The sequence below is a fragment of the Sus scrofa genome, chromosome 6, assembly GCF_000003025.6.
Source record: "Sus scrofa isolate TJ Tabasco breed Duroc chromosome 6, Sscrofa11.1, whole genome shotgun sequence".
NCBI classification, from domain to species: domain Eukaryota; kingdom Metazoa; phylum Chordata; class Mammalia; order Artiodactyla; family Suidae; genus Sus; species Sus scrofa.
Window position 1 is genome coordinate 69,446,539 of NC_010448.4, and position 22,960 is coordinate 69,469,498.

General features: G+C 49.9%; 1 protein-coding gene across 1 annotated transcript; it reads left to right on the forward strand.

The window, feature by feature from the left end:
* Positions 1,124–22,281, forward strand: CA6 (carbonic anhydrase 6). The gene is given in 8 exon segments (NM_001144116.2): positions 1,124–1,222; positions 3,231–3,410; positions 9,040–9,188; positions 10,218–10,310; positions 13,407–13,476; positions 17,198–17,355; positions 19,848–19,971; positions 21,835–22,281. Coding segments are annotated over 8 exon segments (954 nt in total). The 5' UTR covers positions 1,124–1,143; the 3' UTR covers positions 21,936–22,281.

A 22,960-nucleotide genomic window follows, 5' to 3' on the forward strand; every position in this document is an offset into this window, starting at 1 on the left:
AATCTGACTAGGAACCATGAGGTTGCGGGTTTGGTCCCTGCCCTTGCTCAGTGGGTTAACGATCCGGCGTTGCCGTGAGCTGTGGTGTAGGTTGCAGACACAGCTCGGATCCCGCGTTGCTGTGGCTCTGGCGTAGGCCGGTGGCTACAGCTCCGATTCAACCCCTAGCCTGGGAACCTCCATATGCCTCGGGAGCGGCCCAAGAAATAGCAACAACAACAACAACAACAAAAAAAGACAAAAGACAAAAACAAAAACAAAAAAACAATACATTTCCAGTGTTCAAAAAAAAAAAGTTAGGATGAGGGAGTTCCTGCTGTGTCTCAGCGGGTTAAGAACTCCCCACAGTGTCCATGAGGATGCAGGTTCAATCCTTCGCCTTGCTCAGTGGGTTAAGGATCCAGCGTTGCCAAAAGCTTCAGTGTAGGTCACAGATGCGACGCAGATCCAATATTGCTGAGGCTGGAGTGTAGGCTGGCAGCTGCAGCTCTGATTCGGTCCCTACTCTGGGAACTTCCATAGGCCTTGGGTGTGGACTTAAAAAAAAAAAGGGAGTTAGAATCCCCTAGCTGGATTCTCCACTTTATGCTCAAACATGGGGCCCAGGCTCTTTCTCTAGACGCGCAGCCGAGGGCAGTCCTATGTGCGTACAAGCGGCAGGTATGGATGTCTGAGACAGGCAGGAAATACCAGGCAGAATCCGGCTGGGTTTTCAGGCCCCAGTGATGCTCCTCACCAGTTCCAGGGCCTGGCTTGCCAGGAGCAAGGGCACAGGAAGTGCCATTGTTCTGGAAAAGCCTCCCCATCCTGCTCCTCTCTGCCTTGGGCCATCCCCTGGCCTGTCGTCAGCCGTCCACAAAGGCTGCACTGTGTGACCCTACGAGCGACTTTCCATACATCAGACAGTGAACAACCAAACCCTTGGGCTAAGTGGCCACGGTGGTGACTGTTGTTGAGGCAGGTGCACAGCACCTGGCTGAGCGAAGCGGGTCAGAGGGCCCAGGTGGGGAGGTGCTGTTGTTTCTGTGGGTGCTGCGGAGGGTGGATCCGCTGGCCAGACTTGGTAAATTGTTATTTACAGTTTCTGAGCCTTTAAAAGAAGAGCTTCCGCAGAATCGGCCCTGATCCCAGACCTGCAGCATCATGACAGCTCTGGTCACGCTGCTGTTCCTGCTCCTGCTGGGGGCCCAGACCCAGCATGGGGCTGAGTGGACCTACTCAGGTAAGGCCCATCCCAAGGGCTTCGTGCTCCCTTCTGCCCTCCCCAGGGAGATGATGCCTGGCCTTTCAGATGATGGGGTATGGCACCTGTTGGATCTCCTCCCAGGGGCTCAGCATCTCTGGCCAGGTAGAGAGCAGCTGACCTCAGACCTAGGTTAAGAGAAGAGGACAGAATCCCCCGCCCCCAGATCCCTGATTCACCAGCTGGGTTTTTGCTTTTCCGCCTCTGGTGCTAGCTTGAGAGCCTGCTTCGACGGCAAAGCCATCTGCTCTCTTGCTTTATGGAGATGGAAAATAAAGCGATTAGAGGGGGTGCTCCAAGGCCCCTCAGAGGGTGTGCGAAATTTGTGAGAGCTTTCTTCCAGGAAGTTTCATGATACCTGGTTTATCCAGAACCTCTGGATTGGCGAGAACCCGCAGTCTCCATGGTTGGCTTCTCTTGGTCACCATGGCCCTGCCGAGACCTCAACCTCACATCCTGAATCCCACTTACAGAACGTGAAGTTGAAAATCCTAGCATCTGGAGTTCCTGTTATGGCTCCGTGGAAACGAACCCAACTGGTATCCATGAGGACGTGGGTTTGATCCCTGGCCTTGCTCAGTGGGTTAAGGATCTGGCGTTGCCATGAGCTGTGATGTAGGTTACAGACACAGCTCAGATCCCAAGATGCTGTGGCTGTGATGTAGGCTGGCAGCTACAGCTCTGATTTGACCCCTAGCCTGGGAACTTCCATAGGCCCTGGGTGCAGCCCTAAAAAGACAAAAACAAACAAACAAACAAACAAAAATCCCACAACAACCTCAGGGAGCAGTTCCTGCTATTGTGGAATGGGATTGGTGGCGTCTCTGCAGAGCCAGAACGCAGGTTCAATCTCCAGCCCGGTGCAGTGGCTTAAAGGATCTGATGTTGCCGCAGCTGTGGCATAGGTCACAAGTGCGGCTCAGATCTGATCCTGGGCTGGGAATTCCATTAGCACGGGCTGGCCCCAAAAGAAAAACAACAACGACATCCACGAAACCCCCAAAATAACCTAAGAGGGAAAGAGACCTCGATTCTCTGTTGCAAATGGGGGAGACTAGGCCCCACAGCTGTTGGAGGTCAGGTCACCCTGGTAGTGACTAGTTTTTATCACTCTCTCCACTATGACTAGGAACCCCCTTAAAAAAGAGAAATCTCCTTACTTTGGTATTTTTTCAAATAATCATTCTAGGTCAACTTTGACCCTGCTGCTTCTTTCTTGCCCTGAGTCCACAGGTGTGAACCCAGCGGTCTTTACCAAGTTGAAAACCACTGAAAGTGGGGGAGCCAGAAGGAGGAGGGAGGTCCTGCCATAGAGCATGGAGGGGGCTGTGATAGAGGTGGGGGCTGGGAAGGGGAAACAGCAGTTCACAGGAAGAGAGGAAAAGCCCCAAAGCCCCTGGAAAGTAACCTGGGAAAGCCAAGCTCAAGGAGCCCCCAGCACATTTATCACTGACAGTGAGTCAAAGGAAAAGCCAAAGCTGTGTATTAAATACATTCATTGCTTTCCACACACTGAGTCAGGTTTTCAGGACCTGTGGTTGGAGCAGGAAAGTGAGGGATCCGTCCCAAAGCCCCCAGTCACAAGGTCTATGGAACGGATTTATTTTTTTATTTTTATTTGCCCATTTTTGGTGGCCCCTGGCATATGGAGTTCCACAGGCCAGGGATCAGATCTGAGCTGCAGCGACGCCCGATCCTTTAACCCATTGTGCCGGGCTGGGGATTGAACCTGCATCCTGGCGCTGCAGAGATGCTGCCCATCCTGTTGTGCCACCGTGGGAACTCCCCTGGAGCTGATTTAGATGTGACGTCCTTCCTGCCTCCTTTCTAGAAGGCAGACCTCTGAGGGTGGCCTCTGTGGGCCTCCCGCTGGGCGGGCCCTGCTCTGAGCTGTCAGCACTGGCCTCCACGCTGGGTGAGGGCCCCGGGGATGGCCCAGCTGGGCAGCCCCTCCACCTGTGACCCCGTTGGCTCTCTCCTGGGTCAGATGGGGAGCTGGATGAAGCACACTGGTCCAGGGAGTACCCCGACTGCGATGGGAGGAGACAGTCGCCCATCGACGTGCAGAGGAAGAGCGTGCAGTACAACCCTGCCCTGAGGGCCCTGAGCCTGACAGGCTACGAGGCCCAGGAGGGGGAGTTCTCCATGATCAACAACGGCCACACAGGTATGGAGGGCCACAGGCTCCTGTCCCCAGGTGGGCAGCAGGCTGGCGGGGAGTGGCTGCGGGCAGCTGTATGTGCAGAGATCCTCGGGCTGCAGGCCTCAGACTCGGGGAGGAGGGGCTTTGAGGCCCTGAGACCAGGTGACTCTTCCCAAGCTGTGCGGCATCTTTCCGCCGACTCCGTTCCCTGCTGGCCCCTTCCTTGCTCACTGGCCTCTTTCCAAGCTCGCTCGCTCGGACCCCAGCAGCCCCCCAGCGGGCAACTCAGCCGACAGAAAGGCAATGCCGTCTAGTCACACGCCCCCCTGTGTGTTCCGTTGATCTGTGCCCTGGTCTGCCCTGCCATGGTCTCTATGTGTGAAGGTCAGACAGGAAAAGCTGGGACTTGAGAAGCCTGGACTGGCTGATTGTAAAATCCTGCTTTTCATCTGCACACAGCCCTCTGATTGTTCCGGTGGGCTCGTCTCCTCCAAGTCTCAGGACAAGCCCGGGGGGATGGGCAATTTTTAGGTTGAAACCAGAGGCTTTGGGAGGCCGAAGGACTTCACTCAGGGTCACCCAGTCTCTAGTGGTGAGCAGGACCCAGACCCCGGATGTTTGCTTCCTAGGCCATGTCCTCTTTGGAAAACGTCCCTCTCCACCTCCACCTGGGCTGGGCCAATTTACAGCCCATTAGCACAGGTGGGAGGGGGAATGTCATAAGACTGAGATTTACTGTTTGCACAATTGAGGAAATAAAACCAATTGCCTCCGAGATACACAGCAGCCCTCAGGTAACCCATGGTTTGGATCACTCAACGCCACAAATCATTCATGAAAGTCTCATTTCATCATTCATGTCGAGCTCCTGTCTCCAAAGTTACTCTCAGAAGCTTCCAGCAGGTGGGCAGAAGCATGTAGCTTGTTCAGATTGCCTTCTTTCACTTGGTCACATGCATTCGCGATTCTTCGGTGTCTTTCCATGACCTGAGAGCGCCTCTCTTTTTAGCCCTGAGTGAGAGTCCATGGTCTGGAGGCACCAGTATGTTTATTCATTCCCCCCACTGAGAACATCTCGGCTGCTTCCAGGTTTCAGTAATTATGAAGAAAGCAGTGTGTAGATTTTTGTGTGGACCTAAGTTTTTAATTCTACTGGGTAAATGCCCAGGGGTGTGATCGCTGGATCGTATGGTAAGAGGATGTTTAATTTTGTGAGAAACAGCCCCACTCTCCTCCAAAGTGGCTGCACCTTTGTGGATTCCCACCAGCGATGAATGAGAGCTGCTGCTGCTGCTCTGCAGCCTCATCAGCCTTTGGTGTCATCAGTGTTCCCGATTTCGGCCTTTCTAATAAAGATGTGCTGGGGGTCTCAGTGCCGTTTGAAGTTGCGCTTCCCGTGACACACAAGGTGGAGCATCTTTTCACATGCTAATTTGCCATCTGTACATCTTCTTGGGTGAGCTGATGGTCTCTGGGGTATTTGCTCTCTTATTGTTGAATTTTAAGGGTTCGTTGTGTATTTTGAATAGCGGTTCTTTATCAGAGGCATCCTGGGGAGCCATTTTCTCCCAGTCTGTGGCTTTCCCTTTCCTTCTCTTGATAATCTCTTTTGCAGAAGAGAAGTCTTACATTTTAATTAGGTCTGGCTTCTCAATGCTTTCTTTCATGGATCACATCTTTGCTATGCTATCTAAAAAGGCATCATCGGGAGTTCCCCTTGTTGCTCCGTGGTAACAAACCCAACTAGTATCCAAGAGGATGCGGGTTTGATCCCTGGCCTCACTCAGTGGGTTAAGGATCTGCTGTTGCTGTGGCTGTGGTGGAGGCTGGCAGCTAGCTCTCCAATACAACCCCTAGTCGGGGAACGTCCATATGCTGTGGGTGTGGCCCAAAAAAGCCAAAAAAAACAAAAGGCATCATCACACCCGAAGTCACCATGGTCATCTAGGTTTTATCCTATGTTATCTTCTAGAAATTGTGTAGTTCTTCACTTTACATGTAGGTCTGTGATCCTTTTTGAACTAATTGTGGGAAGGGTGTAAGGTCGGTGTCTGGATTCTTTTTTTTTCTGCATGTGGATGTCCAGTCGTCCCCGCACTGTTTGTGGAAGAGACTCTCTTTGCTCCATTGTATTGGCTTTGCTCCTTTGGTAAAGATGAGTTGAATATACCTAGCAGCTATCTTTCTGGGCTCTCTGTTCTGTCCCACTGATCTATTTGTGTGTCCTCGCACCAGGACCATGCTGCCCGTGTTACCCGAACTTTATACCAAGTCTTGAGGTTGGGTAGTCTTGGGCCTCCATCTTTGTTCCTCTCCTTAAACCCTGTGCCAGCTCTCCTGGGTCTTCTGCTTCTCCACGTAAACCTTCAAACGAGTGTGTGGGTAGCCACAAAATAACTTGCTGGGATGCCGACTGAGATGCCACTGAATCTATGGGTCCAACTGGGAAGAACCAGCATCTCTGAGTTGTGAGTCTTCCTATCCAGGCATATGGAATCGCTCTCCATTTATTTCGTTATTCTGTGATTTCTTTCATCAGAGTTTTCCACTTTTCCTCATATGGATCTTGAATGTAGTTTGTTAGATTTGTACCTATCTATTTAATTTTGGGGGACACTCGTGTAAATAGTATTTTGGTTTTTTTTGATGTTGTTATTGTTTTTGTCTTTTTTTTTTTTAAGGGCCATACTCGCAGCACATGGAGGTTCCCAGGCTAGGGGGGGGTCTAATCAGAGCCTCAGCCGCCAGCCTACACCACAGCCACAGCAACATGGGATCTGAGCCGGGTCTGCGACCTACACCACAGCTCATGGCAACGCCGGGTCCTTAACCCATTGAGCAAGGCCAGGGATGGAACCTGTATCCTCATGGATACTAGTCAGGTTCGTTTCCTCTGAGCCACGATGGGAACTCTGAATACTGCTCTCTTAATAGGTACTATCGGCCACTCCATTTGTCTGGCTCCTTGAAAGGAAGGATGACTTCTCATTCATCCTCATAGCCTGGCATCTGGCACAGAGTCTGAATAGATGGATGCATCCAAGGGGGAAAGACTTGTGCATGAGAGGACAAAGCCCCAAAAAGCCTCCACGAGGGAGGCAGGATTCTGAGCAGGTTTTGATCTTTGAAAGCTGCAGGAGCAAGGCTGGTTTTGTCTTTGTAAAAAAACGTCTATTTTGAACTCGTTTTAGGCTAGAAAAAAAATGCAGCAATAGTACAGTGTGTTCCCGGGTACCCTCCTCCCACGCCTTCTAATTTTTACCTCTCATAACTGGACTGTGTGGTACCACACAATTACTCATTTGAATTGCATCTTTTGCCCACAGTGTCCTTCTCTGGGTCCATGATTTATCCAGGATCCCACGGGAGAGGCCCTAGGAAAGGCAAAAAGACAAAACAAACAAACAAAAAAAACCTGGGGTCTTAAAAGAACTTTGTTTCAAACAAAGGGGAGTCGCTTCTGGAAGATCAATCAATTGATTTCGGGGAGCGCACAGATCTTTGTCCCCTGCTTTTCACGAGCTCAGTGATAAGCTCAGAAGTGCTGCCGTTTTCCAGTCTCGCTGTTGTGATCCTGGGGCTAAAGCTGGAGAAGTGAGACACTGTGTCTGTAGAGAAGTGTGTTTCAGGGAAAACAGGCTGGGCACGGTCTCTGTTACTCCTCCTGCGATGCACTGTCCTCAGCTCTCCAACCTCTGGACACAGATGGCTGAGATTTTTTTTTTTTTTTTTGGTCTCTTTAGGGCCACACCCACGGCATATGGAGGTTCCCAGGCTAGGGGTTTCATCCGAGCTGTAGCCGCCGGCCTACACCATAGACACAGCAAAGTGGGATCCAAGCCACATCTTCGACCTACACCATAGCTCATGGCAACGCCGGACCCTGAACCCCCGAACAAGGCCAGGGATCGAACCCGAAACCTCGTGGTTCCTAGTCGGATTCGTTTCCGCTGCATCACGATGGGAACTCCCAGCTGCACCTCTCTCTCATGTGAGGCTGGCCACATGTTAAGCACCGAATCCAAAGCACCTGTTCTGCTAAAGGGCATGTAAAAATTTCTGAGGCTGGTTTCCTCCTTACGAATGGCCTTTTCTGTTATGAATTTCATCACAGCTTCCTGCTGCTTTAGACAGTTTGGAAGGGAAGAAGGGGGCATTGAACAGATATCAGATACCTAATATTTGCTCTTTAAGAAAACTTACTTGTTAGAGTTCCCCATTTGGTGCAATGGGATCAGCGGTGTCTCTGCAGCGCTAGGACACGGGTTTGATCCCTGATCCAGAGCAGTGGGCTAAAGGATCTGGCGTTGCTGAGGTACAGGTCACAATGGCAGCTCAGATCTGATTCTGGGTCCAGGAACTCCATATACTGTGGGGCAGCCAAAAAAGAAAAAGAAAGAAAGAAAACTTACTTATTTATAACCACCTTTGATGACTTATTTACTTATTTATTTTGACCATGCCTGCAGCATGTGGAGGTTCCCAGGCCAAGGACTGAACCTGTGTCACTGCAGCGACAATGACGAATCCTTAACTGCTAGGCCACCAGGGAACTCCTTTGATGCCTCTGAGTAAGAAACCTTTGTTAACGGGACAGATGCTACGGTCCCTTTCCAAGTCCTAAATTATACCATCACCGATATTTTTCTTGGTCCCTTTCTGGGGTCACGGTCCATGTCTCCCTTCTGCCTGGCTCACTGCAGAATAAAGAGGTTTCTCTAAGGCCTGAGCCAGTGGCTTGAACAGGGCCCCTGTCGGGCCAGAGTGACCTCCCTGTCGGACGTCTGGAGGGCTTGAGGCAGCAAGAAGCTGGAGGAGGGATCCGCTTCTCCAGGGGCGGGAAGCTGACATTGGAGCTTATCTGTTGATAATCACACCCCATTCGATTCCAAGCCGAGAGCGCCCGTGGTCCCTGACTTGGTGCAGAATTTGGTCTCTTGTCTTCTAAAGACTCGCTGAGGCCGGTCACTGGCTGTGCGCGCCCAGCTCTGGCCCAGCTCTGCCACAACCGGGGTGACTCCTCACTCCCCTGCTGGGTCCCCTTGCCTGTTCATAAAATAGAAGAATTGAAGCCCTGCCCCCCCCGACCCCCCGCCCCGGGCTGCTCCCTTCTATGAAGTGGGATGCGGCTGTTAGCTGGGCTGGTTCTAGAAGCCTGCATGGGATGGAGATTTTAAGATCGTGGAAGAGAATCTCCTTAACTTGACCTTACAGAATACTCGAGACGTGTAGTCAAAGTAATCAAAATGGTCCCGAGAGGCCCTGTTTCTGGCTTCTCTGCTGTGGGCAAATTCCAACACCAGCCAGGAGGGATTCCACACCCTTGGGCCACCTTTTTTCAGGGCTTCCCCCTTCCTTCGGGCTAACCGCTTGGTGGCCCCGCATGTGACCTTCGGGTCCTGGGTGGGAAGCTTGTGCCCTGGGAGAGGTGCTTGTCCAGCCCGGGTTACTCAGTGCCTGGTCCCCATCCTGCCCCGTGTGCCGTGGCCTCTTCGCCTGGGTGGCCGGGCTGGGGTCAGTCTAAGCCAGTCTGCAGTACCAGCTTGCCCCAGGAGAGGGCAGGCGACCAGGGGAGCTGCCTCCCCTGTAGGCCTGACCCATCCTCGCCCATCAGAAGACGACCTGCCCCACCCTCCTCGGTCTTCTCTTCCAGTACAGATCAGCCTGCCCTCCACCATGCGCTTGACGGCCCCCGACGGCACCCAGTACATAGCCAAGCAGATGCACTTCCACTGGGGCGGCGCGTTCTCCGAGATCAGTGGCTCCGAGCACACCATTGATGGGATCAGATATGTGACCGAGGTACCTTGAGGTCCTTTTTCTTTCAAGCCCCATAGTCACTTTTCTTTTCTTTTCTTTTTTCTTGGCCTTGCCTGGGGCATGAGGAAGTTCCCAGGCCAGGGATCAAACCTGCGCCATGGCAGTGACCATGCTGGATTCTTAACCTGCTGTGCCACTGGGGAGCTCCTCACTTTTCCTGTTGAAAGAGCCAAAAAGACTTGGTGCAATGGCGAGTCAAGTCACCCTGAGGTTGAGTTTATTTTTATTTTGTGCCTTTTTAGGGCCATACCTGTGACGTATGGAGGTTCCCAGGCTAGGGGTCGAACTGGAGCTAAAGCTGCTGACCTACGCCACAGGCCCAGCAACGCCAGATCTGAGCTGTGTCTGCGACTTACATTATGGCTCATGGCAATGCCGGATCCCTGATCCACTGAGCAAGGCCAGGGATTGAACCCACATCCTCATGGATACTAGTCAGATTCATTTCTGCTGTGCCACAACGGGAACTCCTGGGTTCGTTTTTCATTCATTCACAACTATTCACTGATCACTGTTTTATGCTGGGAGTTGAGGCAGGGTTCCTGCCCCGACAGAAGTCACCCCAAGGCGGGAGTTTACAGCCCACAGACTGGGACAAGCCCTCTTTGATTTCAGCTGGATTTCTGCATGGGAGGTTTGCTGGTTCCCTCTCTTGCTTAGGATGACCACGGGTTCACAGTGGCCTCCTGGGGTAAAAGGGGCTCATGCGCACTCTAGGGAGACCTCAGGAGGACCCCCTGGCCTCACAGGACCCCCTGGGCTCTGCCAGCTTGTCTGCCTGGGGGATGCTGAACTGCCGTCTCCCCAGAGTCCCACTCATGCTCTTTGCACTCTTGGAGAAACTTCTGGTCTTGATAGACCTCGTAGCCCAGATAGAGGGCCGTTATTGACATGGGTCAGGCTGAGGCATCGCACGATGCGTCGTTTTTTTGTGTTCCTCCTTCTCTGAGAACCTAAAGCCCTTGAAGTCTGCAGGAACTGCCCTTGACCTTCGCTTTCCTGCTCCCGCAGGTTCACGTTGTCCACTACAATTCCAAATACAAGAGCTACGATGAAGCCCAGACGGCCCCGGACGGCTTGGCTGTGCTGGCAGCCCTCTTCGAGGTAGGCCGAGACGGCACAGGCGATGTTATACACGGGTGGCAGAAAAGTCAAAAATCAGGGAAAACTTGCAGCTGTGTCAGTTTGAGATTACAGCCCTCGTGGAGGTGGGGGGCAAGCGGGAGACCAATCCGAAATTTAACTGGGAACGCAGCCGCAAAAAAGAACAAAATCATGCCATTTGCAGCAACATGGAAGGTCCTGGGGAGTCTCATATTAAGTGAAGTTAGACTGTGGAAAACAAACATGGGATGATGGCGCTTACATTCGGAAACTTAAAAAAGGATGCAAATGGGAGTCCCTGTCATGGCTCACCTGACAGATTGAAACCAATCTGACTAGTATCCATGAGGACACAGGTTTGGTCCCTGGCCTCACTCAGTGGGTTAAGGATCCGGCGTTGCCATGAGCTGTGGCATAGGTCACAGATGCGGCTTGGATCTCACGTTGCTGTTGCTGTGGCTGTGGTGTAGGCTGGTGGCTACAGCTCAGATTAGACCCCTAGCCTGGGAACCTCCATGTGTTGCAGCTGTGGCCCTAAAACAAACAAACAAACAAACAACAATCAGAATTGGGATTTGCTGCTATATATTATCTAAAATGTGCAGTGAGGGACAAAAAGTTGGACATGCAAAGAAATGGGACAATGAGAATCATATTTAGGAGAAAAAAAAACAGTCAATAGGAACTGACTCTGCGTAGACCAAGAGTGACTCGGGAGATAGAACTTTTTGGCTGCACCTGTAGCATATGGAAGTTCCTGTTGCTGTGAGCTGTGGTGTAGATATCATTCCTCTTTTTTTTTTTTTTCTTTTTTTGTTTTTTAGAGCCACACCCACAACATATGGACGTTCCCAGGCTAGGGGTCAAATTGGAGCTACAACTGTTGGCCTACACCGCAGCTCACGGCAACACTGGATCCTCGACCCACTGAGCAAGGCCAGGGATCAAACTGCATCCTCATGGATACTAGCTGGATTCATTTCCACTGTACCACAAGAGGAACTCCCAGTCTTGTCTTCTTTTAATTTATTTTCTTTCTTTCTTTTTTTTTTTTTTTTTTTTTTTTTTTTTTTTTTTTTTTTTTTTTTTTTTTTTTGCTTTTTAGGGCCGTACCTGCGGCATATGGCATTTCCCAGGTTGGGGGGTCAAATTAGAGCTACAGCTGCTGGCCTACACCACAGCCACAGCCACAACAATGTCAGATCCAAGCCGTGTCTGCAACCTATACCACAGCTCATGGCAATGCTGAATCCTTACCCACTGAGGAAGGCCAGGGATCAAACCTGCATCCTCATGGTTCCTAGTCGGGTTCATTAACCACTGAGCCATAAAGGGAACTCCTAATTTCTTAAAAAAAAAACCAAAAAACCGTTAAGATTGTTGAAGCAATAATTACACCCTGGCAGTGTTAGCTTTACAATGTATGTAGATGCTACTATATATATGACAGAAATAGAAGAGAAAGGATGGGGAAGAAATAGAGCTTATCTTGGAACAAAGTTGCTCTGTTTTACTGGAATTAAGCTGACATTAGCCTGACATAATTGTGATAAGTCGTATATTGTAGTCACTAGAGCAATTACGAGTGACTTAAAATAGTTAAACAGTACACTAAAAACATTTGACACAAGAGGTAGAACAGAGGAACCAGAAAGAGACGAGAAGTTCCCATCGGGGCTCAGCGGAAACGAATCTGACTAGTATCCCTGAGGACGCGGGTTCCATCCCTGGCCTCGTTCAGTTGGTTGAGGTTCTGGTGTGGCCATGGGCTGTGGTGGAGGCCAGCAGTTATAGCTCCGATTCAACCCCTGGCCTGGGAACCTACCTATGCTGCAGGTGCAGCACTAAAAAAACCAAAAAAATAAAATAAAATAAAATAAAATAAAAGAGGCGTTTAGAAAACAGACTTATGGCAGTCAGAAATCCAAAAAAGTCTAAATTTATTTGAAAATTGTGTATTGAAGTGTAGTTGATGTACAGAATGTTGATTTTTGCCGCGCAGCAAAATGACGCGGGTATACACATATGTATTCTTTTTTCAACATTCCTTCCCATCCCAGTCTATCCCAGGATACTGAACGTAGTCCCCTGTGCTGCACAGTAGGACCGTGTTGTCTCTCCTTCTCTATGTAGGAGTTTGCATCTACTAACCCCAAACTCCCAGTGCCTCCCCCCAACCCCCTTGGCAACCACAAGTCTGTTCTCTAGGTCTATGGGTCTGTTTCTGTTTCATAGATAAGCTCATTTGTGCCATATTTTATTTGTTTGTTTGTCTTTTCTAGGGCCGTACCCGCGGCATATGGAGGTTCCCAAGCTAAGGGTCTCATCAGAGCCGGCCTACACCACAGCTCACAGCAACTCCGGATCCTTAACCCACTGAGCAAGGCCAGGGATTGAACCCGCAACCTCATGGTTCTTCGTCAGATTCCTTAACCACTGAGCCATGACGGGAACTCCATTCGTGCCATATTTTAGATTCCACATGTAAGTGATATCATATGGTAATTGTCCACTGAATTTATACCCAGTGGGAGAATGAACATCAGTGATGGAAGAGAACCACTGTCCACAGACTTTTATTCACCAAAAGCAACTTTTCTGACTTCTAAAAAGTCAACACTGATACTAAAAATAAAGGGTGGCAGCATTCAGAATCGGAGCAGTTTTGCCTCGGACATCTGGGTCTCCTCCGCCCGGTCTCAAGTCCTGAGGATGCAGAGGGAGCGCTGGAGAGCAAGCTGCTCTCATCAAGCGTGCATCAGCCTATGGCTGACATTGCCCCCAACAGTCACTGGGGATATTTGAATAGTGGCTTTTGGCCACGCCTTGAGGACGCATCACCCGTCACCACCCAGAAGCTCCTTTCCCTGGAAGCTGCCCAGATGCTTTAGATCTTGTGCTCCTGGAGGAGACTGGTGAGCCCAGGCTGCTGGTGGCAAAGTGCAGCTAGACCATCTCCCCCAGAGCACCTGGGACATGGACGGGCTGCCATGGATGGGCTGCCTCCATCAGCTGGAGGACCAAAGAGCTGGACTGGGGGAGACAGTCCTGGTTAGAGGGCCGGGCCCTGTTACAACTGCTCTGCTTCTCCTGCAGATCAAGGATTACGCCGAAAACACTTACTACAGTGACTTCATTTCTCACCTGAAGAACATCCGGAATCCAGGTAGGAGAGACCAACGGTGGCTGCAGGAAGGAAAAGGGAGGAGCTTGTGTGCGATGGGGCGGGCACAGGGGAGTGGGGACATGTCGCTGGTGGAGAGGGTGGCAGATGAACCTGCCAGAGGGCACTCCCCTCCCCGTGCCAGGTCTCTCTCAGCAATTCCCGTGGTTGGCACAGGCTGTGCCCGCCTCTGAGAACCTGTTCACACACTCCCCCTGTCGACTCCCACAAATGGAACGTCTGGAGGGCCAGAGTTCCTCTGATGCAGGAGAGCTTCATTTAAGTGCTGCTCACCTCTGGCCCCCAGGGGGTGGTGATGACTCTCGTTTCTAGAGAGGGCGTCTTCCTTGGCGTCAAGCTGAGAAGACTCTGGAGCGTGAAGCAACTCATCATGGGGACAATAGCTGCAGACGCCGGGCTGGCCTCCCTCCTCTCTGCCGCCAGAAAGCGGGGTTCTTGTTAGAGGGTTCACCCATGCCCCTGGTCCACCCTTGACCTTGAGCGGTAACCACATCCGTATTGTAGCCTTGGCTTGAAGCATCCCATTTTGGCCGCATCTCCCAGATGCCAGCTCCTTGACCTTGGTCCTCACCCCTCCAATCCGGGGCCTCCACGTTCTCACTGCTAGTCCCGTCGCAGGCCTCTCACCCCTCTTCATCCAGCTTGGATTCCACGGGCACATTCCCTCTGTGACCTTGCCCCTCCATCCTGCCACAAGCTCGCTTGGCAAAGTCCCAGACCAGCTCCCACCTCTTCACTGCCTGAAGCCAGAGGGCTGATTATGCCCGGAGAGAAATAGCCTCTAACTTCATTCATAGCCTCAAATATAAGCACATACTAACACTGCCCAGGAATCCTAAAATACCACTCTGGGCGGTGGCTTTTCCCCTCTCCAAAATTACTGCATCACCTCTTTGCCTCTCTCCAGAAGCCCCTCCTCCTTGGCCCCAGACCCCTCCCTGGCTCGACATGGAGGGCCTTGCACTTCATGGAGAAGGGAGTCAGCAACTCTCATCTTCTTAACCCTCCCTACCTGACCAAATTCCAGGTCCACTCCTGGGTTACTCTTTTTTTTTTTTTGCCTTTTTTGCCTTTTTTGCCTTTTCTGGGGCCTTTCCTGCAGCATATGGAGGTTCCCAGGCTAGGAGTTGAATCAGAGCTGCAGCCGCCGGCCTACGCCAGAGCCACGGCCTCGTGGGATCCAAGCCATGTCTGCCACCTACACCACAGCTCACGACAACGCCAGATCCTTAACCCACTGAGCAAGGCCAGGGATGGAACCCACAACCTCATGGTTCCTAGTCAGATTTGTTAACCACTGCGCCACGACGAGAACTCCCTGGGTTACTCTTGAGGCGAGGTCCCCGCTCTGGTCCAGGACCGCCCTCCCATGGGGGTGCCAACCCTCATTCTCAGGGTCTTTTCTCCTGCCCGTCCCCCTTCACCCCCCGCATCTCACCGGATTGCTCCACTCAGCACCCGGCTCTGGGCTCACGTTCCTTCCACTTCCAAAGACAAACCAAAGTCTCTCTGGACCCCACCATCCCCTGAGCTTCCACTCTATCCTCAGCTTGAACCCTTGAAAGAGTTCCTATTGCCCTCTTCTCTTTTCTGACCCCAAACCTTCAAGGTCGGCCCTGGGGTCAGACCTCCTGGCCACGCTTCTGCTCTTAACCCAGCTCCAAACAGCGACCTGTTACACGTGGCCCTTACTCGGGGCACGCCCCCGCCCCAGCCCTGCTCCCTTGCTCTCTGTTCCGGGCTCCTGCCCTAATGGGGGGGGGTGCCACCACTCTGATCTCTTGGGGACTTCATTTAGTCCCGGGGGCTGGACCACCATCCCTAGGCTGTGGACTCCCCAGTTCTCTATCTGCTCCTCCCGCAGCCACGGCATTAGTAGGATAGGTGAGGCGAAATCAAGGTGAGAGCCGTCTGGTTGACCTACAGACCGTGAACAAAGCCGTCAGGAGACGCCACAGGCTTGCGGTAGATCCAAGAGTTTCCTTGAACTCACCGCCCTCAGATAGTCCATTTCTGCTGACGGATCCTCACACCTTTCCTGCCTGATTCAAAAAAATTTCCCGTCCGATCAATACAGCCCACAGCACCAGCGTCCCTCTGAACTCTGGGTTCCTTCATCCAGCTGTTTACCTGGTGTTGCCAAATGGATCCAACACGTAATGCGGCCAAAACAGAACTATATTCCCGGCCCGTTGCAGGCTTGTCCCTAAACCGACTTTCTCATTTCAGCAAAGGGCGTCCTCCTCCAAATCTTTCTTGACTTTCCTCTTTCCACAACCCCCCACACCCGAACCATCAGCTGGTCCTGTTGTTTTTCGCCCCCTGCTTTCAATTCTTTGGGGTCTATTCCCAGAAATGGAATTGCTGGACGATACGGTAATTCTATGTTTCATGTTTTAAGGAACTACCATGTGGTTTTCCACAGTGGCTCCACCATGGTTCTGGAATTCTCTACTCACTTAAATGCATTGGAGTTAGGAAACAAAAATCTCTGCTCTAGAGCCCTTTAGAAGGGTATTTCTTGAAACCTATCCAGTAACAATGAAAGAGAAATCTGCCTACTCAAGGGATTGTGCGTCTGCTAGGCTTCATGGCCTTGGTTAAACAAGCCTATTGAGGTATAGAACAAAGGGACACCTTCTTTGCCATTAAAAAAAATGCAAAAGTGCTCCGGGAAAGTGAAGCAAAATTCAACTTGCCTCCATGTTGCTTTGATAATTTCATGCTGAGTTTGGGGACTCAGCGTCACTGACATCAACAAAAGAGGAATTCTCTAGATGCAGCGATAACTGTGGGTGCCGTGGAGGCTTCGGAGACCCGTAGGAAGTCCCCCTCCCTACACCCCACCTGGGGCTGAGCTTGGTTCCCAGTGGGCATGGCGGGAAGGGCTTGCAACCTGAGGTCTGCCCCCAGACCCCCGCTTAGCTCTGATTCTGCCTTTCTCCTCTCTCCCCTACTCTCCCCCCATTCTTCTAAATGAGCACAAACCAAGGACTTTTCTTCTGTCCTTGAGAGCACTTACCCCAGAGTGCCCAGGAGTTGTCATTAATTTCTTTCATTTATCGTAAAACATATCCTCTGCCTGACAGCGATGATGGGGGGTGGGGGCTACACTTGTGAGTACTTTCCCGTGTGCTGACCCAGTGCTGCAACTTTATTTATTTTTGCTTTCTAGGGAGGCACCTGAGGCATATGGAGGTTCCCAGGCTGGGACTGAATTGGAGCTGTAGGTACTGGCCTATGTCACAGCCACAGCAATGTGGAATCTGAGCTGCCTCTGCAACCTACACCACAGCCCATGGCAACACCGGATCCTTAACCCACTGAGCAAGGCCGGGGATCCAACCTGCGTCCTCCTGGGTGCTAGTCAGGTTCATTAACTGCTGAGCCACGATGGGAACTCCAATGCCAGTATTTTATAAACACACTCCTCTCTACCCTCCCAGCAGCACTCTGAGAATCCTCTTTATCCAGACAAGTGAGCACCCAGCCGGGGCCACCCAGCCAGGGGGAGGTCTTCAAGTGGGTCTCTCCCCAACGTCTTTGTGCTTCACCCTTTCGAGGAAGCAGCACACTGGTGGATCGTTTCCATGTCCCTCTGCTTACTTCAGCAGATTGAAAGATGGGGAGGTTGGAGCCGGAGCTGTCCTCCCAAGGGCAGCAGTGGTCCTTAACTTCCTGTATCTCTCATCCCTTCTATTAGGACAAACCACAGTTCTGAGCAGCCTTAACCTTCAGGACATGCTCCCTGAGAACCTCCACTCCTACTACAGCTACCAGGGCTCACTCACGACTCCTCCCTGTACTGAGAATGTCCACTGGTTTGTGCTTGCAGATACCGTCAAGCTCTCCAGGACGCAGGTAATGCATGGAGCCACTTTATCAAAGTCTCTCCTTTTAATGGCCTGGGTTCCAAGAATGCTTTCCCACATCTCACCTCCTGCCAACTCCTGGGATCCTACAGTGTTTTCCGTGCTCAGGGCTGCAGTGCCTCCCCTATGTTGCCACGGGTGGTCTCACTAGTGCTGTAGTAGAGACGGACAAACAGGCATCAGGGAATTCAAGAAACTTACAGGGCCTGCAACAAAAGGACTGGGGCCTGACCCAAGTTGTAGGAGAAGAATTGCACAGTAAAAGCAAATATTGATTGAGTGCTGCTCTTGCCAGGTACGACTTTAGGCCTTTGATATATAAAACCCCTGTCCTCATGGAGCTTACATTCTCACTTCATCAGTGACTTCCTGCAAGAAGGACAGCTTCATATGTTGCCCTTTACAGTTGAAAATGCCTGTAGCCCTTTGAGGAGAGGAGCTGTATCAGATACCTTTTGTCCTTCAGCATAGCACGGGCAGGTAATAAGCATTTGTTAAATTAAATAAGGACAAATGTTACTGAGGTTGCAAAGCAAAGCTATTTCCTTCTGGGTGATGGTCTTCCTCAGAAACAAATAGTTTTCCTTTTGTTTTTGTTTTTTGTTTTTTGTCTTTTTAAGGGCTGCACCCATGGCATATGGAAGTTCCCAGGATAGGGGTCTAATTGGAGCTGAAGCTGCCAGCCTACACAACCTCAGCAACACTGGATCCAAGCTGCATCTTCGACCTACACTGCAGCTCACAGTAACACCAGATCCTTAACCCACTAAGCAGGGCCAGGGATAGAACCCACATTCTCATAGATACTAGTCGGTTCATTACTGCTGTGTGCCACAATGGGAACTCCAAGAGTTGTTTTTTTTAAACTTTCCATTTTCCTACTCTCGGAAAATGTGGAAAGACCCCTATCCTTATACCCACACAAAAACATTTACAACCAGATTGGAAGTGCCCCTAGTTGCCTAACAAAAGTCAATGTCAATTATCTCAGGAAAAATGCACCTTAAATCCAGATCTAGAAGAATTTCCATGAACAAAGTTACCTGAAATGAGCTCAATTTTTTAAAAAAATCACAAAATACCAGGAAGAAGGCACTATGAGTGAGTGTCAGCAGAATTAGACCTACAAAGATTTCAGATAGTGTAATTGTCAGTCAGTTAATATAAAATGTGTTTAATATATATAAAGAATGAATATATGTACAATTAAACACATGTAATATGGACAAGAGTTTTAAACATGAGGAAAGAGCAAAGTATAAAAATGACCAAGTAGGAGTTCCCATCGTGGCGCAGCGGAAACAAATCCAACGAGGAACCATGAGGCTGCAGGTTCAATCTCTGGCCTCGCTCAGTGTGTTAGGGATCTGATGTTGCCGTGGGCTGTGGTGTAGGTCGAAGATGTGGCTCGGATCCTGCGTTGCTGTGGCTGTGGCATAGGCTGGCAACAACAGCTCCGATTAGGCCCCTCCACATGCAGTGGGTGTGGCCCTCAAAAGACAAAAAATAAAAATAAAAAGTAAAAAGGGAAAAATGACCAAGTAAACTTGAATTTAAAAAATGAGTTGTTAATTTCTAGAAATGGAACGATGGTAACTGAAATGAACCACCCAACGAATGGGTTTGATAACATGTTAGACTCAGTTTAAGAAAGAATTAGTCAACTGGAGGACAGGGCTGAGAAAATTATGTAAAATGTAGCATGAGAAGAAAAAGAGATGGAAATATGAAAAGGAAGTAAAGAGATATAGAGACTATACTAGAAAGAGCCAACAAAGGTCTAGTTGAAAGTGTAGAGGGAGAAGACAGGTAGAATAAAGAAGGATACTTTGAGAAATGTTGGCTGACAATTTTCCAGGGGGTTGAAACATACCACATCATGTATTCAGGAAGCCCAATGAATCAATGAAAACAAAAAGAAGCCCATACTAAACCCATCACAGTGAAACCACAACATATCAAAGAGAAGATTTCAAAATCAGCCAGAGAGAAAAGACAGATTTTTATAAAAGAAATACTATTAGATGAAAAGTTGGTTCAATGCAGCAACAACAAAAGTCAGAAAGTGGTGGAACCATGTTTTCAAAGCACTGAGAGAAGTGAATAGCCAGCCTAGAGTTCTGCATGCAGCAAAAATGTCTCTCAAGCATGTAGACAAAATACAGACATTTTCAGATAAACAGAAATCGACCTTGGTATTTGATAGGTCTCTTTACTTCTTTCTCTTCTTTCTACTGTTGACCAAATACTCATAGAAAAAGATTAAAAGAGATGGTTGGAGAAATGGATGGATGGATGGATGGATGGATGGATGGATGCTATGCCTGGCGCATAGTACCCAGAACCATTTCTGGACTTGAGATCTCACCACCATTTTATCAGGGTTATATAAATCTCAGTCATAGTTCAATTGCTAACTAAACTTTAAAAAAACCACCCAGCACCTCTTCCTCTTCTGAAGTCCCTTTATGCTGCCCGCAGGTTTGGAAGCTACAGAATTCCTTGTTGAATGACCAGAACAAGACCATCCACAACGATTACCGCAGAACCCAGCCCCTGAACCACAGAGTGGTGGAGGCCAACTTCAAGTCTCTCCCTAACCCTCGTGAGTGAGATCAACGCTTGTTTGTTTCGCAATTTGCAATTCTAATTTCCTTCTCTGGGTGGACCCGTCTCTTCTGGCGACAGTAAGGCAAGGAGAGGCATCTAAACAGGAGGCGGCGCAGGGGGACCGGTCTATGCAGGGCTTGGGCAAAGTAGAACAGGGAAGGCAATGGGGACGAGCAGCTAGGTGATTTATGACCCACCTCGTCTTGCCCAGAGACACTAGGAGAAGCAAGATGTCAGCAACATCCAGATGCTCCCATAGAAGGGCAGAGGCTCAAGGTAACCGTATCAAATCCAGCTCAAATTATTTCCCACACACGTCTCTATCTGTCTATATTACAAACCCATCCCCAAATCCTCTTACAAATTCCCTCAAGGTGGGGAATAACTCCACCACGTGTTGTGTACTACACTTTCCTGAGGATCGAGCCCCAGGCCCCAGGGTGCTGGAAATAGGCTCGAGGAGTCCATCTTCCCCTGGACCCTTTAATCCAGTGGGTCAGGCTCCAAACCGCATTGTTGGTTCACCTCGCTTCTGTGGTTGCAAGCATATAAATATTCTGTGATTTCTCATCTTTATTTTGTCTGCTCCTCTGTAGAGGTGTGGTGAACTCTATGACTCCATGAATGCATTGTCCTTACGATATATTTCTGTTAATCCTCCCTCATGCCTTTATATCCTCTAATACAATATTGGAGAATTGGTCCACATACATCTTTCACATCTTTAAAATATCCATGCACACTCCCCAACACAGTGAAAGTCCATTTGTGGCTGTTTTCCCCATCACTCCTTCCTGGTTCATGTGCTGTTTTCCTCTGCATCAGTTTGAGCCTTTAATACGATACTAACAGAGGAAAAAATGACACCAACGATAATTACGAATTCCCCAAATTATATTTAATGCTGTATTAACAGTGATGATTTCTTTTTCTAAGGGGAGGCATCCCCCTAACAGGTCCAGGCTCTAGCAGGCTAAACAAAGGGACTCAGACCCACTGATGGGTCTCCTTGTTCTGATCTTACTATGCTCCCTGTTTTACCTAATAAAATTGAACACTATCCTTGCAAAAGGCACAAACAGATGATAGCGTTTCCTATCTGCCACATCTCAGTTGCTCTTTCCGTGGGGGGTGGGGGTGTCACTCCAGTGTACCCTCGGGAGGGAGCTCAGGTGTTCTAGATGTAGATGAGAATGTCCTGTCTCGCGGTATGTCCGTCGTGGCCCTCCCACCTGGGATTTGATATTTAGGATAATTATTCCATCTCCCAGTAGATAGTGAAAGGACTTCCTCTCCCGCCCCGGCCAGGGGATCTGAATGATGGTCTCCCTTTGCTGAGAAGAGAACAAAGAACTGGGCCTCATCGCCATCTTCCAGCTCCATCCTCCTTCCGGGCAGACTTCTAGGTAGCAACCCAGTTGCGTGACCCTAGCGATAGTGCATAATTCTACAGCATTCCATACCAGATGGTTGATAGGATCAATGCATCAAGGACAAATGACTGGCAAAACCAAGGTCAGGTATAAACACAAGACAATGGCCAAATCCAGCCCTCTTGCTATGTATTTATTAGAAAACACCCACACATTCTGAGCATAAAGTCTGCTGAGCATCGCATGAGAAACCAAGGTGGGTAGAACCATCTTGGACATGTTACCCCTTGGATTCTGGCAGCGTCCAAGCCTAAATTCAGACATGGCAAAGATGCTTGAAGCCAATGGATGGGACCACGAAGGCCATTCGGAGGAGTCAAAAATACTTCCTGTGTAGGAATGGGTATCTGGCGGTCCTGCAGTCCTTGTTTTCTTGGGTCCCAAAGTTCTGACTTTTTCTTCACTCTTCTTTTGATATACTTTAGGCTCTGAGCTCCATTTTTATCTAAACAATATTGACAATAACCTGGAATACCTGAGAAGAGTTATTGAACAGAAGAAAGCAAAGGGAAAAGGACCATGGTAATGACCTTGACACGTAAGCCCCGCCTTGTCTCCACGGAGTCAAAATGACCTTGACGTGTAAGCCCTGCCTTGTCTCCACGGAGTCCTGGAATCCTGAATATCCGATCGCACCGCTCCCATTGAGGCACCTGGTTCATCTCCGACTGAAGCAGGAGACACCATCACCCATGAAGGGAAGTGAGAAGGGACTGAGTTAGACATTACCCGTGGAAATTGACTGGAAGAGACTTTTAAAGAACCCGGAGCCTTAACCAGCCTCCTCTAGAATCAAGCACATTGATTTGACTGCCTTTCAAACCCGCCCTGTAGCATTTAGATGGAATAAAATAACTGCGGAAATTTGCTATTTAAAACTTTCTCTTTCCTCTTCCCTTGTACCACTTCAAACGTCCCTTCGCTGCCTCACCCTGAGGGACCCAGGTAATGGGACAAAGATCAAGGTGGGAGGAATTTCCAGGATGGAGATGAAAAAAAAAAAAAGGAAGAGGGTGTCCCTGTGGTGGCTCAGCAGGCTATGAACCCAACTAGTATCCAGGAGCTTGGGGTTCAGTCCCTGGCCTCACTCAGTGGGGTAAGGATCCAGGGTTGCTGAGGCTGTGGCGTAGGCCGGCAGCTGCAGCTCTGATTTCTAGCTGGAGAACTTCCATAGGCAGCAGGTGGAGCCGTTAAAAAAAAAGAAAGGAAGAGAAAGGAAAGAGACCTTACATTAGGAACATGTCGGCAGGAGCTCTGGAGTAGTGACGGTGCCCAGAGTCAAAGAAACAGAAGAGGGAGGAGGCAGGCTCCCTGGAGGGGCGAGGGCAGCCCTGAGATTTGTCCTCGTTGGTCCACTGGTGTCCTGGGTCAAGTGCCAGTCCTGCCACTTACTAATCATGTGAGATAATGACCTGTTTGGTGGGCTGTGGCTGCAGTTAAGGAGAAGCAGCCAGCAGAGTGGCGGGACCTCTATGGGTCAGTTACACGAACTCTGCCTGGAGGACCTTCCTGGCTCATCTTCAGCTTCCTTCTCATCCCTGACTGAGCTCA